Source organism: Ranitomeya variabilis, chromosome 3 (assembly GCF_051348905.1).
Source record: "Ranitomeya variabilis isolate aRanVar5 chromosome 3, aRanVar5.hap1, whole genome shotgun sequence".
In the NCBI taxonomy this organism is placed as follows: Eukaryota; Metazoa; Chordata; class Amphibia; order Anura; family Dendrobatidae; genus Ranitomeya; species Ranitomeya variabilis.
Genome location: NC_135234.1, coordinates 780,046,290 through 780,059,961, shown reverse-complemented (window position 1 = coordinate 780,059,961; position 13,672 = coordinate 780,046,290). Strand labels below are relative to the sequence as shown.

At 48.8% G+C, this 13,672-nt stretch overlaps 1 protein-coding gene across 2 annotated transcripts in view; it reads left to right on the top strand.

Moving 5' to 3' along the window:
• LOC143817493 (uncharacterized) overlaps positions 1–13,672 on the top strand; it is a 104,199-nt gene that overhangs the window by 9,568 nt on the left and 80,959 nt on the right. For both annotated transcript variants that reach the window (XM_077298957.1, XM_077298956.1), the window contains 3 exons: positions 392–518; positions 7,685–8,289; positions 9,203–9,275. In XM_077298957.1, coding sequence (XP_077155072.1) covers positions 392–518; positions 7,685–8,289; positions 9,203–9,275 — 805 coding nt within the window. The remainder of the gene's footprint in view (positions 1–391; positions 519–7,684; positions 8,290–9,202; positions 9,276–13,672) is intronic.

The window sequence follows — 13,672 nt, the reverse complement described above, 5'->3', positions numbered from 1 at the left end:
GGAAACGAGACCCGACGATCCACGGGCACACGGAAACGAGACCCGACGATCCACGGGCACACGGAAACGAGACCCGACGATCCACGGGCACACGGAACAGATACCCGACGATCCACGGGCACACGGAAACGAGACCCGACGATCCACGGGCACACGGAAACGAGACCCGACGATCCACGGGCACACGGAAACGAGACCCGACGATCCACAGACACATGGAACTGATACCCGACGATCCACGGGCATGTTTAAACGTTACCAGACAGACCGGACGCGACGCTCCCCAGACACATGTACATGATGTGCGGCCGACCTGTGCCGTCCATACACGTCAGGCAGATGAATAGGTACCAGACGCTCCCATGCTGAATGTTCTGGTTTCCTCCTCCAGTCCGGCGTGGGATTCGACGATCTCGCCGCCTCGTTTTCCAAAGAGGAATGGATGGAGCTGGAGGAATGGCAGAAGGAGCTGTACCGGAATGTAATGAAGGAGACGTCTGAGACCTTGATATCCCTCGGTGAGTCCCCGGCCAGGGAAGAGGCATGGTCGGGGGTGTACAGTGAGTGCAGTGTGCCGCTTCACTGACACACGGTCTTACGTGGTGGCGCTGCAGGTTCCCACGTCCCACCCTGGTCCTTCTCCATAACTTACAGCTTTCTGTCCGTCGTGGTGCAGGTGTCCGGACCGTGATGAGGAGCTGGCACAGCCCCTAACAGCAGTGACTGGTTACAGTGCCCCTATCAGCAGGATCATCAGCAGTGACTACAGACAGTTACACTGATTACACCAGTACCTGGGGATGAAATCCGTCTTGTGGTTGTTGTGGAATCTGGATTTGTAGTTTTCAGTTAATGATTGGCTCGTGCTCTGGGGCGTGACTGTGGGTGTGGCTGTGGGCGGGGCTTCAGGTGGTGCTCTGGTATTCATATTGATGGATTATGACTGGTCTGATCCCTTACTGACCCGCCCCCTATTTTACATACTGAATATTATATGTGTGGTGAAATATGTGTATATACAGTATATATGTGTGCAGTGACCTTATGTATAGGTATTGTGTGACTAGGAACATCTGTCCTGAAGGCTGCAGGTTCGCGCCCAGGTGTTAATATGTTTTTTTCTGGGACAAGTAGAATTCTGTCTCCAATCTCACCAGGGAGTCCTGCTGGAAGCCAAGGAGAAAGGGAACATTTGACGCTTTCTAGCTCTTGGAAGAGAGACGTTAATTACGGCCTGATAGTATCTCTGTGACAGCTTTTACACAGGGTGTCTCAAGAGAAAATAATATATTCATTGGAGGGCGCGGCCGTAGGGTCCAATCAAAAACCAAGCAATTATGATATTAACCTGAGGGGCTGGTCTAGAAACCTGACCTCCAGACCAAAGCTATAAATTAGACCTGTATACAGAGAAACGTGTTCACATAATGGGGGCGGCCGAGCTGGTGTGCTCCAATCTACATTCATCCTACGCTCAGGGAGCAGAAATCAAACCCATTGTCTCCACCAAGTTGGTGCCTGCACAGTAACACCTATGGGATCGCCGGTAGACGCTGCTGTGGCAGAGACATTTTGAGACAGAATTTTTTTTGTTAATTTATAGCAGCAAATAAAATATTGAAATGCACATTACACATGCGATCACGGTGCAGCGCCGCCACTGGCTGAAGGGGATTTTTTTTTCAATGCATATAATATTAAGGATGTAAAATAGGGGGTGGGTCAGTGATGGATCAGACCAGTCACAAGCCATCAATACGAATAGTTAAGCAGAGCACAACAAGAAGCCCTGCCCACAGCCCCACCCAACCCCCGCCCCGGAGCACGAGCATATCATTAACTCAGAACTAAAAATAAAGATTCCACACCAACCACAAGACGGATTCCATCACCAGGTATCAGTGTAATCAGTATAACGGCACCGACCTGACACTGTCTTGTTGTGAACTCTGTTTTCGGGCTCCCTCTTGTGGTCACTGGTGGTATTGTGTGACTTTTGCTTTGGGCTCCCCCTGGTGGCTTTGTTTGTTATCCTGCTGGTCTCTGGCTATCAGCTGGTTCGTTATCCTCTGGGAGGTTCCTATATAGCTCTGTTTTACTTCCACTTGTGGCCGGCTGTCAATGTAATCAGTGCTACTCAGATTCCTTCTGACTACCTTGCTCCCAGTCCATCCAGGATAAGCTAAGTTTTGTTTGCTCATTTTTTGATCAGCAGTGTTTATCATGTTTTCTGTTCCAGCTTGCTAAAATGTAATTCCCTCGCTTGCTGGTTGCTCTAGTGGGCTGAGTTTCTCCCCACACACCGTTAGTTGGTGTGTGGGTTCTTGAAATCTCAGGATGGATATTTTGTAAGGGTTTTTTATTGATCGCATAGACCCCTGCTCTATTTTCTGCTTTCTAGTACTAGTGGGCCTCTTTTGCTGAATCTGATTTCATCCCTGTGTATGTGCCTTCTTCTTACTTCACCATTAATATTTGTTGGGGGCTTCTATATCTTTGGGGATTATTTCTCTGGAGGCAAGCGAGGTCTTTCTTTCTCTTTAGGGGTAGCTAGTTCCTCAGGCTGGCTCGAGACGTCTAGGAATTTTTTTAGGCACGTTCACCGGCTACCTCTAGTTGTGTTGGATAGGTTCAGATTTGCGATCAGTCCAGTTACCATCTCCCTAGAGCTCGTCCTTAGTTTAATCACTTGCTGATCTATTTGTGATCCTCCGCCACTAGGGTTCATAACACTGTCTGTAGTCACTGAGCACAATCTTGATCACAGGTATCAGTGTAATCAGTATAACGGCACCGACCTGACACTGCCTGTAGTCACTGAGCACAATCCTGATCACAGGTATCAGTGTAATCAGTATAACGGCACCGACCTGACACTGTCTGTAGTCACTGAGCACAATCCTGATCACAGGTATCAGTGTAATCAGTATAACGGCACTGACCTGACACTGTCTGTAGTCACTGAGCACAATCCTGATCACAGGTATCAGTGTAATCAGTATAATGGCACCGACCTGACACTGTCTGTAGTCACTGAGCACAATCCTGATCACAGGTACCAGTGTAATCAGTATAACGGCACCGACCTGACACTGTCTGTAGTCACTGAGCACAATCCTGATCACAGGTATCAGTGTAATCAGTATAACGGCACCGACCTGACATTGTAGTCACTGAGCACAATCCTGATCACAGGTATCAGTGTAATCAGTATAACGGCCCCGACCTGACACTGTCTGTAGTCACTGAGCACAATCCCGATCACAGGTATCAGTGTAATCAGTATAACGGCCCCGACCTGACACTGTCTGTAGTCACTGAGCACAATCCCGATCACAGGTATCAGTGTAATCAGTATAACGGCCCCGACCTGACACTGTCTGTAGTCACTGAGGACAATCCTGATCACAGGTATCAGTGTAATCAGTATAACGGCACCGACCTGACCCTCTGTAGTCACTGAGCACAATCCTGATCACAGGTATCAGTGTAATCAGTATAACGGCACCGACCTGACCCTCTGTAGTCACTGAGCACAATCCTGATCACAGGTATCAGTGTAATCAGTATAACGGCACCGACCTGACACTGTCTGTAGTCACTGAGCACAATCCTGATCACAGGTATCAGTGTAATCAGTATAATGGCACCGACCTGACACTGCCTGTAGTCACTGAGCACAATCCTGATCACAGGTATCAGTGTAATCAGTATAACGGCGCCGACCTGACACTGTCTGTCGTCACTGAGCACAATCCTGATCACAGGTATCATTGTAATCAGTATAATGGCTCCGACCTGACACTGTCTGTCGTCACTGAGCACAATCCTGATCACAGGTATCAGTGTAATCAGTATAACGGCACCGACCTGACACTGTCTGTAGTCACTGAGCACAATCCTGATGACAGGTATCAGTGTAATCAGTATAACGGCACCGACCTGACACTGTCTGTAGTCACTGAGCACAATCCTGATCACAGGTATCAGTGTAATCAGTATAACGGCACCGTCCTGACACTGCCTGTAGTCACTGAGCACAATCCTGATCACAGGTATCAGTGTAATCAGTATAACGGCACCGACCTGACACTGTCTGTAGTCACTGAGCACAATCCTGATCACAGGTATCAGTGTAATCAGTATAACGGCACCGACCTGACACTGTCTGTAGTCACTCAGCACAATCCTGATGACAGGTATCAGTGTAATCAGTATAACGGCACCGACCTGACACTGTCTGTAGTCACTGAGCACAATCCTGATCACAGGTATCAGTGTAATCAGTATAACGGCACCGTCCTGACACTGCCTGTAGTCACTGAGCACAATCCTGATCACAGGTATCAGTGTAATCAGTATAACGGCACCGACCTGACACTGTCTGTAGTCACTGAGCACAATCCTGATGACAGGTATCAGTGTAATCAGTATAACGGCACCGACCTGACACTGTCTGTAGTCACTGAGCACAATCCTGATCACAGGTATCAGTGTAATCAGTATAACGGCACCGTCCTGACACTGCCTGTAGTCACTGAGCACAATCCTGATCACAGGTATCAGTGTAATCAGTATAACGGCACCGACCTGACACTGTCTGTAGTCACTGAGCACAATCCTGATCACAGGTATCAGTGTAATCAGTATAACGGCACCGACCTGACACTGTCTGTAGTCACTGAGCACAATCCTGATCACAGGTATCAGTGTAATCAGTATAACTGCACCGACCTGACACTCTCTGTAGTCACTGAGCACAATCCTGATCACAGGTATCAGTGTAATCAGTATAACGGCACCGACCTGACATTGTAGTCACTGAGCACAATCCTGATCACAGGTATCAGTGTAATCAGTATAACGGCACCGACCTGACACTGTCTGTAGTCACTGAGCACAATCCTGGTCACAGGTATCCGTATAATCAGTAGAACGGCACCGACCTGACACTGCTTGTAGTCACTGAGCACAATCCTGATCACAGGTATCAGTGTAATCAGTATAACGGCCCCGACCTGACACTGTCTGTAGTCACTGAGCACAATCCCGATCACAGGTATCAGTGTAATCAGTATAACGGCCCCGACCTGACACTGTCTGTAGTCACTGAGCACAATCCCGATCACAGGTATCAGTGTAATCAGTATAACGGCACCGACCTGACACTGTCTGTAGTCACTGAGCACAATCCTGGTCACAGGTATCCGTATAATCAGTAGAACGGCACCGACCTGACACTGCTTGTAGTCACTGAGCACAATCCTGATCACAGGTATCAGTGTAATCAGTATAACGGCCCCGACCTGACACTGTCTGTAGTCACTGAGCACAATCCCGATCACAGGTATCAGTGTAATCAGTATAACGGCCCCGACCTGACACTGTCTGTAGTCACTGAGCACAATCCCGATCACAGGTATCAGTGTAATCAGTATAACGGCCCCGACCTGACACTGTCGGTAGTCACTGAGGACAATCCTGATCACAGGTATCAGTGTAATCAGTATAATGGCACTAACCTGACACTGCCTGTAGTCACTGAGCACAATCCTGATCACAGGTATCAGTGTAATCAGTATAACGGCACCGACCTGACACTGTCTTTAGTCACTGAGCACAATCCTGATCACAGGTATCAGTGTAATCAGTATAACGGCACCGACCTGACATTGTAGTCACTGAGCACAATCCTGATCACAGGTATCAGTGTAATCAGTATAACGGCACCGACCTGACACTGTCTGTAGTCACTGAGCACAATCCTGATCACTGGTATCAGTGTAATCAGTATAATGGCGCCGACCTGACACTGTCTGTAGTCACTGAGCACAATCCTGATCACAGGTATCAGTGTAATCGGTATAACTGCACCGACCTGACACTGTCTGTAGTCACTGAGCACAATCCTGATCACAGGTATCAGTGTAATCAGTATAACGGCACCGACCTGACACTGTCTGTAGTCACTGAGCACAATCCTGATCACAGGTATCAGTGTAATCAGTATAACGGAACCGACCTGACCCTCTGTAGTCACTGAGCACAATCCTGATCACAGGTATCAGTGTAATCAGTATAACAGCACCGACCTGACACTGTCTGTAGTCACTGAGCACAATCCTGATCACAGGTATCAGTGTAATCAGTATAACGGCACCGACCTGACACTGTCTGTAGTCACTGAGCACAATCCTGATCACAGGTATCAGTGTAATCAGTATAACGGCACCGACCTGACACTGTCTGTGGTCACTGAGCACAATCCTGATCACAGGTATCAGTGTAATCAGTATAACGGCACCGACCTGACACTGTCTGTAGTCACTGAGCACAATCCTGATCACAGGTGTCAGTGTAATCAGTATAACGGCCCCGACCTGACACTGTCTGTAGTCACTGAGCACAATCCTGATCACAGGTGTCAGTGTAATCAGTATAATGGCACCAACCTGACACTGCCTGTAGTCACTGAGCACAATCCTGATCACAGGTATCAGTGTAATCAGTATAACGGCGCCGACCTGACACTGTCTGTAGTCACTGAGCACAATCCTGATCACAGGTATCAGTGTAATCAGTATAACGGCACCGACCTGACACTGTCTGTAGTCACTGAGCACAATCCTGATCACTGGTATCAGTGTAATCAGTATAATGGCGCCGACCTGACACTGTCTGTAGTCACTGAGTACAATCCTGATCACAGGTATCAGTGTAATCAGTATAACGGCGCCGACCTGACACTGTAGTCACTGAGCACAATCCTGATCACTGGTATCAGTATAATGGCGCCGACCTGACACTGTCTGTAGTCACTGAGCACAATCCTGATCACAGGTATCAGTGTAATCAGTATAACGGCACCGACCTGACACTGTCTGTAGTCACTGAGCACAATCCTGATCACAGGTATCAGTGTAATCAGTATAACGGCACCGACCTGACCCTCTGTAGTCACTGAGCACAATCCTGATCACAGGTATCAGTGTAATCAGTATAACGGCACCGACCTGACACTGTCTGTAGTCACTGAGCACAATCCTGATGACAGGTATCAGTGTAATCAGTATAACAGCACCGACCTAACACTGTCTGTAGTCACTGAGCACAATCCTGATCACAGGTATCAATCAGTATAACGGCACAGACCTGACACTGTCTGAAGTCCCTGAGCACAATCCTGATCACAGGTATCAGTGTAATCAGTATAACGGCACCGACCTGACACTGTCTGTAGTCACTGAGCACAATCCTGATCACAGGTATCAGTGTAATCAGTATAACGGCACCGACCTCACACTGTAGTCACTGAGCACAGTCCTGATCACAGGTATCAGTGTAATCAGTATAACGGCACCGACCTGACACTGTCTGTAGTCACTGAGCACAGTCCTGCTGACAGGGCACTTTATAGGGCGGCTTCTCTGCTCCTGGGCCGCTAACTCGTCACTTTGAGGCCTATTTATAATAGTCCTTTTCCTCCTCCCGCTGCGGTCCGCTCCCGCGGTGTCCGCGCCACTATTTGCAGCCTGGCATGTGACATTGCCTGCAGCGGACTCCGGCACCACGTTGTCTCGTGCCTCGCTGTGAAGCGTCGTGGTCATCACTGGAATGGCTGAGCGTAGTAACCCGGCCCCAATCGTTGCGTGTCACCTCTCACCTCCGGGTTCTGTTCTCACAGGGGAAGGTTTGGTGGAGAAGACGATCGGTGAGAAGCCCCCGGAGGAGCTGGAGCCGGCACCCAGCCTGGCAGCGGACTGTGGCAGTAACTTACCCCTGGGCCCTGAGGAGGTGGTGGTGTGCGGCAACTCCCTGGCCGGAGAAGATGGACCCCTGGGCCAGACCCCAGACATCGCTGAGGGGAAGGCATTCACAGACGGAGTGGACAAGATTCGCTTGAAGTTTCTGGACCACACGAATGGCAGCAGCTCGGCGCGTGCGCATGCCTGCGCGGAGTGCGGGAGCGTCTTCTACAACAAGCGGACTCTGAAGGCACACCTGCGGAGTCACCTCGGGGAGCGCTCCTACATTTGCAACGTCTGCGGGAAATGCTTCCGCCGTCACACGTCGCTGCTCATTCACGAGCGGATCCACACCGGGGAGCGGCCGTACCAGTGCACGCAGTGCGGCAAGAGCTTTGTCCAGCGGCAGCACCTCAACACTCACCTGAAGACCCACACCGGCGAGAAGCCCTTCCAGTGCGGCCAGTGCCCCAAAGGCTTCCGATGGAGGTCCGAGCTGGCCAAACACCAGAAGATCCACGTGGAGGAGGAGGGTGAGGCAGAGGTGGGTGTCAGCGGCTGCAGAGCGGGGGGCCTCTGTTACTGTGTGTCACCCTGTATGGCTGGCTCCATGATTCTGGGGCGCTGTGTGTGGGGGTATGGTATATGGTGGGCTCTGTGTGGGGGGGAATATGGTATGTGGTGGGCTCTGTGTGGGGGGAATATGGTATATGGTGGGCTCTGTGTGTGGGGGTATGGTATATGGTGGGCTCTGTGGGGGGAATATGGTATGTGGTGGGCTCTGTGTGGGGGGAATATGGTATGTGGTGGGCTCTGTGTGGGGGGAATATGGTATGTGGTGGGCTCTGTGTGGGAGGAATATGGTATGTGGTGGGCTCTGTGTGGGGGGAATATGGTATGTGGTGGGCTCTGTGTGGGGGGAATATGGTATATGGTGGGCTCTGTGTGGGGGGAATATGGTATATGGTGGGCTCTCTGTGGGGGTATGGTATGTGGTGGGCTCTGTGTGGGGGGAATATGGTATATGGTGACCTCTGTGTGGGGGTATGGTATTTGGTGGGCTCTGTGTGTGTGGTGGGCTTGATGCTTGGGGTCTGGCATGTAACCGGCTCAGTTCGGAGAGGTCAGTCCTGTGATTGTCCTGTGCCGCTCCCTGTGATCCTGACAAGCCCCAGATTATAACCTGCCAATAAGAAGCCGCGGCCCCCCGACACAAGAGCTTGCATCTTGCTTATGTCTCTGGGTGATGGGGCATCTGTGTTTTGTGGTGTGTGTCTGGGAGGTTATGGGGCTTGTGGGCCCGTCTGTCTGTGGGCCCTCTGTCTGTGTGGGCTGGTGGTTTCGGCTCCTGTCCGTAACTCCCTGATTCTTCGGTCCCGTCAGGCCGGCTCTGTATATCCTCCGCTGATCTTCGCTCGCTCAGGATGTCTGGATAAGCGGCCTGTGTTGTGTTTCAGGTTGCTGACACGTCTATTAAAGAAGAACAAGGAGACTCTGATACTTGTCAGGAAAGAGAAGCGGCCAATGCAGGTGGGCAGCGACGCGGGGACATACCCTCTGCGTACAGGGTCTGCAGGGCGGAGGGAGGGCCAGCTGTCAGTGCTCCGACCACTAGGAAGTGTCCAGCCCCTGAGGGGTCGGCATCTGTCTCCCGAGGGAGGGGATCGGCGGCGTCTGTCTCCCGAGGGGGGGATCGGCTGTGTCTGTCTCCCGAGGGGGGTATCGACTGTGTCTGTCTCCCGAGGGGGGGGGGGGGGGATCGGCTGTGTCTGTCTCCCGAGGGGGGATAGGTGTCGTCTGTCTCTCGAGGGGGGATCGGCGGCGTCTGTGTTGTTGCATAGTTTGGTCGCAGAAGAAACTTGTGAGAGTAGATTATATGGGGTAATTCAACTTTTATCTACACAGAACATGAGGCACATGCATCAGCTTCTTAATACAGCATAACAGGAAGGACCTTTTACCAGAGAGAAAGTGAAATCAAAGTACAACAAATATATGCATTACATTCAACTAAGCATATAACAGTAACAACATCGCCATCTACTGTCAGAAAAGTGTAAACTCCTCCTGCACACAAATAAGTATCTGTTTCATATCTGCCAGCACCCTTTCTCAACAGTAAGGACTTATTCAGCTAAGCCTAATTTCTTCATCAGTCTCTGATGTCTTTCAGCATTCAATGCCTTGGTGAAAATATCTGCTGTCATATCTTCATTTGGGCAGTGCTCTAAATTTAGGATTCCTTGTTCCTGGTGATCTCTCAAGAAGTGAAACTTCACATCAATGTGTTTAGTTCTTGGATCAACTTTTTCCATCTGAGCAAGATCTAGACATCCTTGATTGTCCTCATACATCTTTGTTGGTTCCAATTGTTGTTGTCCTAAGTCTGTTAGCCGTTGTTTTAACCCTAGAACTTCTTGACTGCCATATGCTGCTTCTGCTGACGACAGTGTTACTATAGATTGTTTCTTACTAGTCCAACTAATTGGTTTTCGCCTGAGAGCAAGAAAAGATCGCCACTGGTAGATCTCCTGTCAGTTGGATCTCCAGTCCAGTCTGCATTTCTCACTTGCAGGCAGTTTCAGTGTAACACTGCTGGTCCCTTTCAGATAGCGGATTACTCTCTTCACTGCATTCCAGTCCATTTTGTTTGGCTTTGACACCTTCCTGCTCTAAATTTCCACTGACAGTCAAGCAAGATATAATAATTGTCCCATTGCCTTTCAGTATTGCTCATTATTCGGTAACAGATTCTGGTCACTATTTATTTCCTTCAGATAGTTGGTTCCATTGGAGACTTCACTGGTTTTGCATCTTTCAATCCAAATGTTTTGATTACGTCTTGAATCATGTGATTTTTGATTAAGAAGGAAACTCCCATCTTCTTCTCTTTCTATCTGTATTCCTAGGTACTGTTTCACATTTCCCAGATCTTTGATCTTGAAGTGTTGATCCAAAGTTTTCACGATCTCCGCTTCATTTCTTTCTTTTTCAAAACAAACTATAATATCGTCCCCATATATCAGCACATAGATCCATCTGTCTGTCAGTCTCTTGGTATACAGACAAGGATCCGATTTGCTTCTGTGAAAATGTTCATTTATGAGTACTTCTGTGATTTTATCATTCCATGCTTTAGCGGCTTATTAAACCATATATACGGTACTTTTCCGCAGCTTACAAACCGTGTTTGGTTTCCTTCTATCCTTGAATCCCGGGGCTTGTTCCATGTAAATGTCTTCTGTTAAGTCTCCATTCAGAAATGCTGCCTTTACATCCAGATGTTTCTGCTGCATTTGTTTCATTGCTGCAACTGCAAACAAAGTTCAGATTGTTGTGTGTTTGACAACTGGAGCAAATGTCTCATCATAGTCTTCTCCATATTTCTGACAATAGCCTTTAGCTACGAGTCTGGCTCGGTATCGATCAGCTGTGACGTCTGCTTGATATTTTACTTTAAAAACTCATTTACATCCTATAGCCTTTTTTTCTTTTGGTAGTTCTCTCAATGTCCATGTCTTTGAATCATGCATGGATTTTATTTCTCTCTCTGCAGCCTTTATACATTTGTTGGCCTCTTCTGAGAGTTGAGATATGTCCTCCAAAGATGTAGGTTCATACATTTTATTTGTACTTGCCTTGAATGAAAGACGTTGAAGTGTTTGTGGAGAAACGGGGTCAGTGGGTGCTCCTCCGCTGGTCCGGCTGCCTTTAGCAAGACTGCATGGATCAGGGCTCATACCACTGAACACCCGCTCTACCTCCCAGTGGGCAATACACTACACAGACAACACAGGGTTAGGGTAAAACAGTGTGGCAATACTTTATTGAACCACAATACCCAATAGCAAACAGAACAATTCCAGCAATTACCCCAAGATGGTGCACATTACAGGGTCTCACCCTTCCGCTGACTCACCGGGATAATGGAAGATGTTATGGCCGAGCTCCCAGGGTCGCTATTGCACCTGTGATACACACGCAGAGAGGAGGTAACAACAAGCGTAGGGAGATATCCAAGAATAGTCCTGTGTTCTCTCAGCCGGGTCAGATGTACCCTCAGCTGAGATCCTGAAGAGTGACGCCAACCAGGAGAAAAGAAGTCTCTTTTATACCCGAGGCCTGTAAGCTATTTTTAGATTTACCCAGTGTCCTTCAGCCCTCCTCACAGCCTTTCCCTATCTACCTTCGAAGTCATCAAACTGGTTATAGAATACAATACACAATTAGCATATTAGCACACAATAAGCAAAGATAAACACACGCTATGTACAAGTCACTATTACAAACTTACACAGTATGTTAAATGGTATACCATATTGCTCCCCATCTTAATTAACCAGACATGATAGGCTTCAAGTCATCCTTCTCTACTTGTCGGGACAGTCCATCGGCATTTCCATGATCTTTGCCCTTTTTTTGGGAGACAGAAAAATTATAGGACTGTAAGGCCAGACTCCATCTGAGTAAAAGTCCATTGTCCCCAGCTGTCCCCCGATTTAGCCAACTTAAAGGATTATGGTCCGTTACGACTGTGAATTCCTTGCCGTAGAGGTAGGGCTGCAATTACTTTAAGGCCCAGATTATGGATAAGCATTCTTTTTGTATTGTGGCGTTTGCTTTCTCTCGGTCCAATAGTTTCCGGGAAACATAAGCTACCGGTTGTTCCTGACCATCATCACCCCCTTGACTGAGTACGGCTCCCAATCCGGTGTCCAATTAGTCTGTTTGGACAATGAACCGAAAGCGGAAGTCAGGAGCAGGCAGGACTGGGCTTTGGGCTAGCTGGGTTTTCAACTGGAGGAATGCGGACTAGTCCACACAGACACGAGTACTCTTGTCTTTCTTGGGCACCAACCCTACACTGGCTGCCCATGGGCTATGGGAAGGAACTATGCCCCAAATTCCACGTCATCCACTTCGGCCTTCATTATTGCCAACACTGGAGGTGTCACCCGGTAGGCCAGTTGTCTGAGTGGAATGGCTACCCCTGTGTTGACATGATGCTGGACCAAGGGGGTTCGGCCAGGCTGACTCGTGAACAGGGAGCCATATGTTCCAAGCAGTTCTGTTAATTTTTCTTCTGTGATGGACCAAGCCACTCCCCCAATGGGACATCCGCTACCCCCATTCCTCTTTTGGATTCCACCAATAAGTCCGGGATCTGGTCCATATCTGGATCATCTAAATGGGGACAACAAACTGCTAGGTTGGTAACTTTCCTCATAAGCTTTTAGCCTATTAACATGATAGGTCCGTTCACAAACACCTGCTCCATCCAAAGCCACAGTGTAGTCAGTCTCCCCTCATTTCCTGGTGATGGTAAATGGACACACCCACATGACTTGCAGCTTGTTTTTGCGTACTAGTACTAGAACCTTCTGTCCACAGGTAAATTCTCGGAATCTGGCAGTACGGTTGTAACACCGTCATTGCCTTTCCTGAGCTATTTCTAAATTCCCAAGGGCTAAGGCCATGAGGTACCTCATCTTCTCCCTAAACGTTTGGACATACTCCACAATGGAAACCTCTTCTGTGGGAAAAGTGCCCTCCCAACTCTCTCTTACTAGCTCTAATGGCCCTCGTACTTTTCGGCCATACAGCAATTCAAAAGTAGAGAACCCAGTAAAATCCTGCGGCACCTCTCAGTAGGCGAAGAGGAGCTGCTGCAGGTTTTTCTCCCAGTCCACTCCCTCGGACTCCACATACCGACTAATGAGCTGCTTGAGCGTTCCATTGAAACGTTTACACAGCCCATTAGTTTCGGGGAGGTAGGGGGTGGTACACATGGTGCGGACACCATGTTTCTCCCATAGGGTTTGAATCAGCTCGCTTTGGAACTGGCTCCCCTGGTCAGTCAATACCTCCTGTGTAAACCCTACTCTACTAAAAATGTCCAGTAGAGCTTGAGCCACGTGCTCTGCATC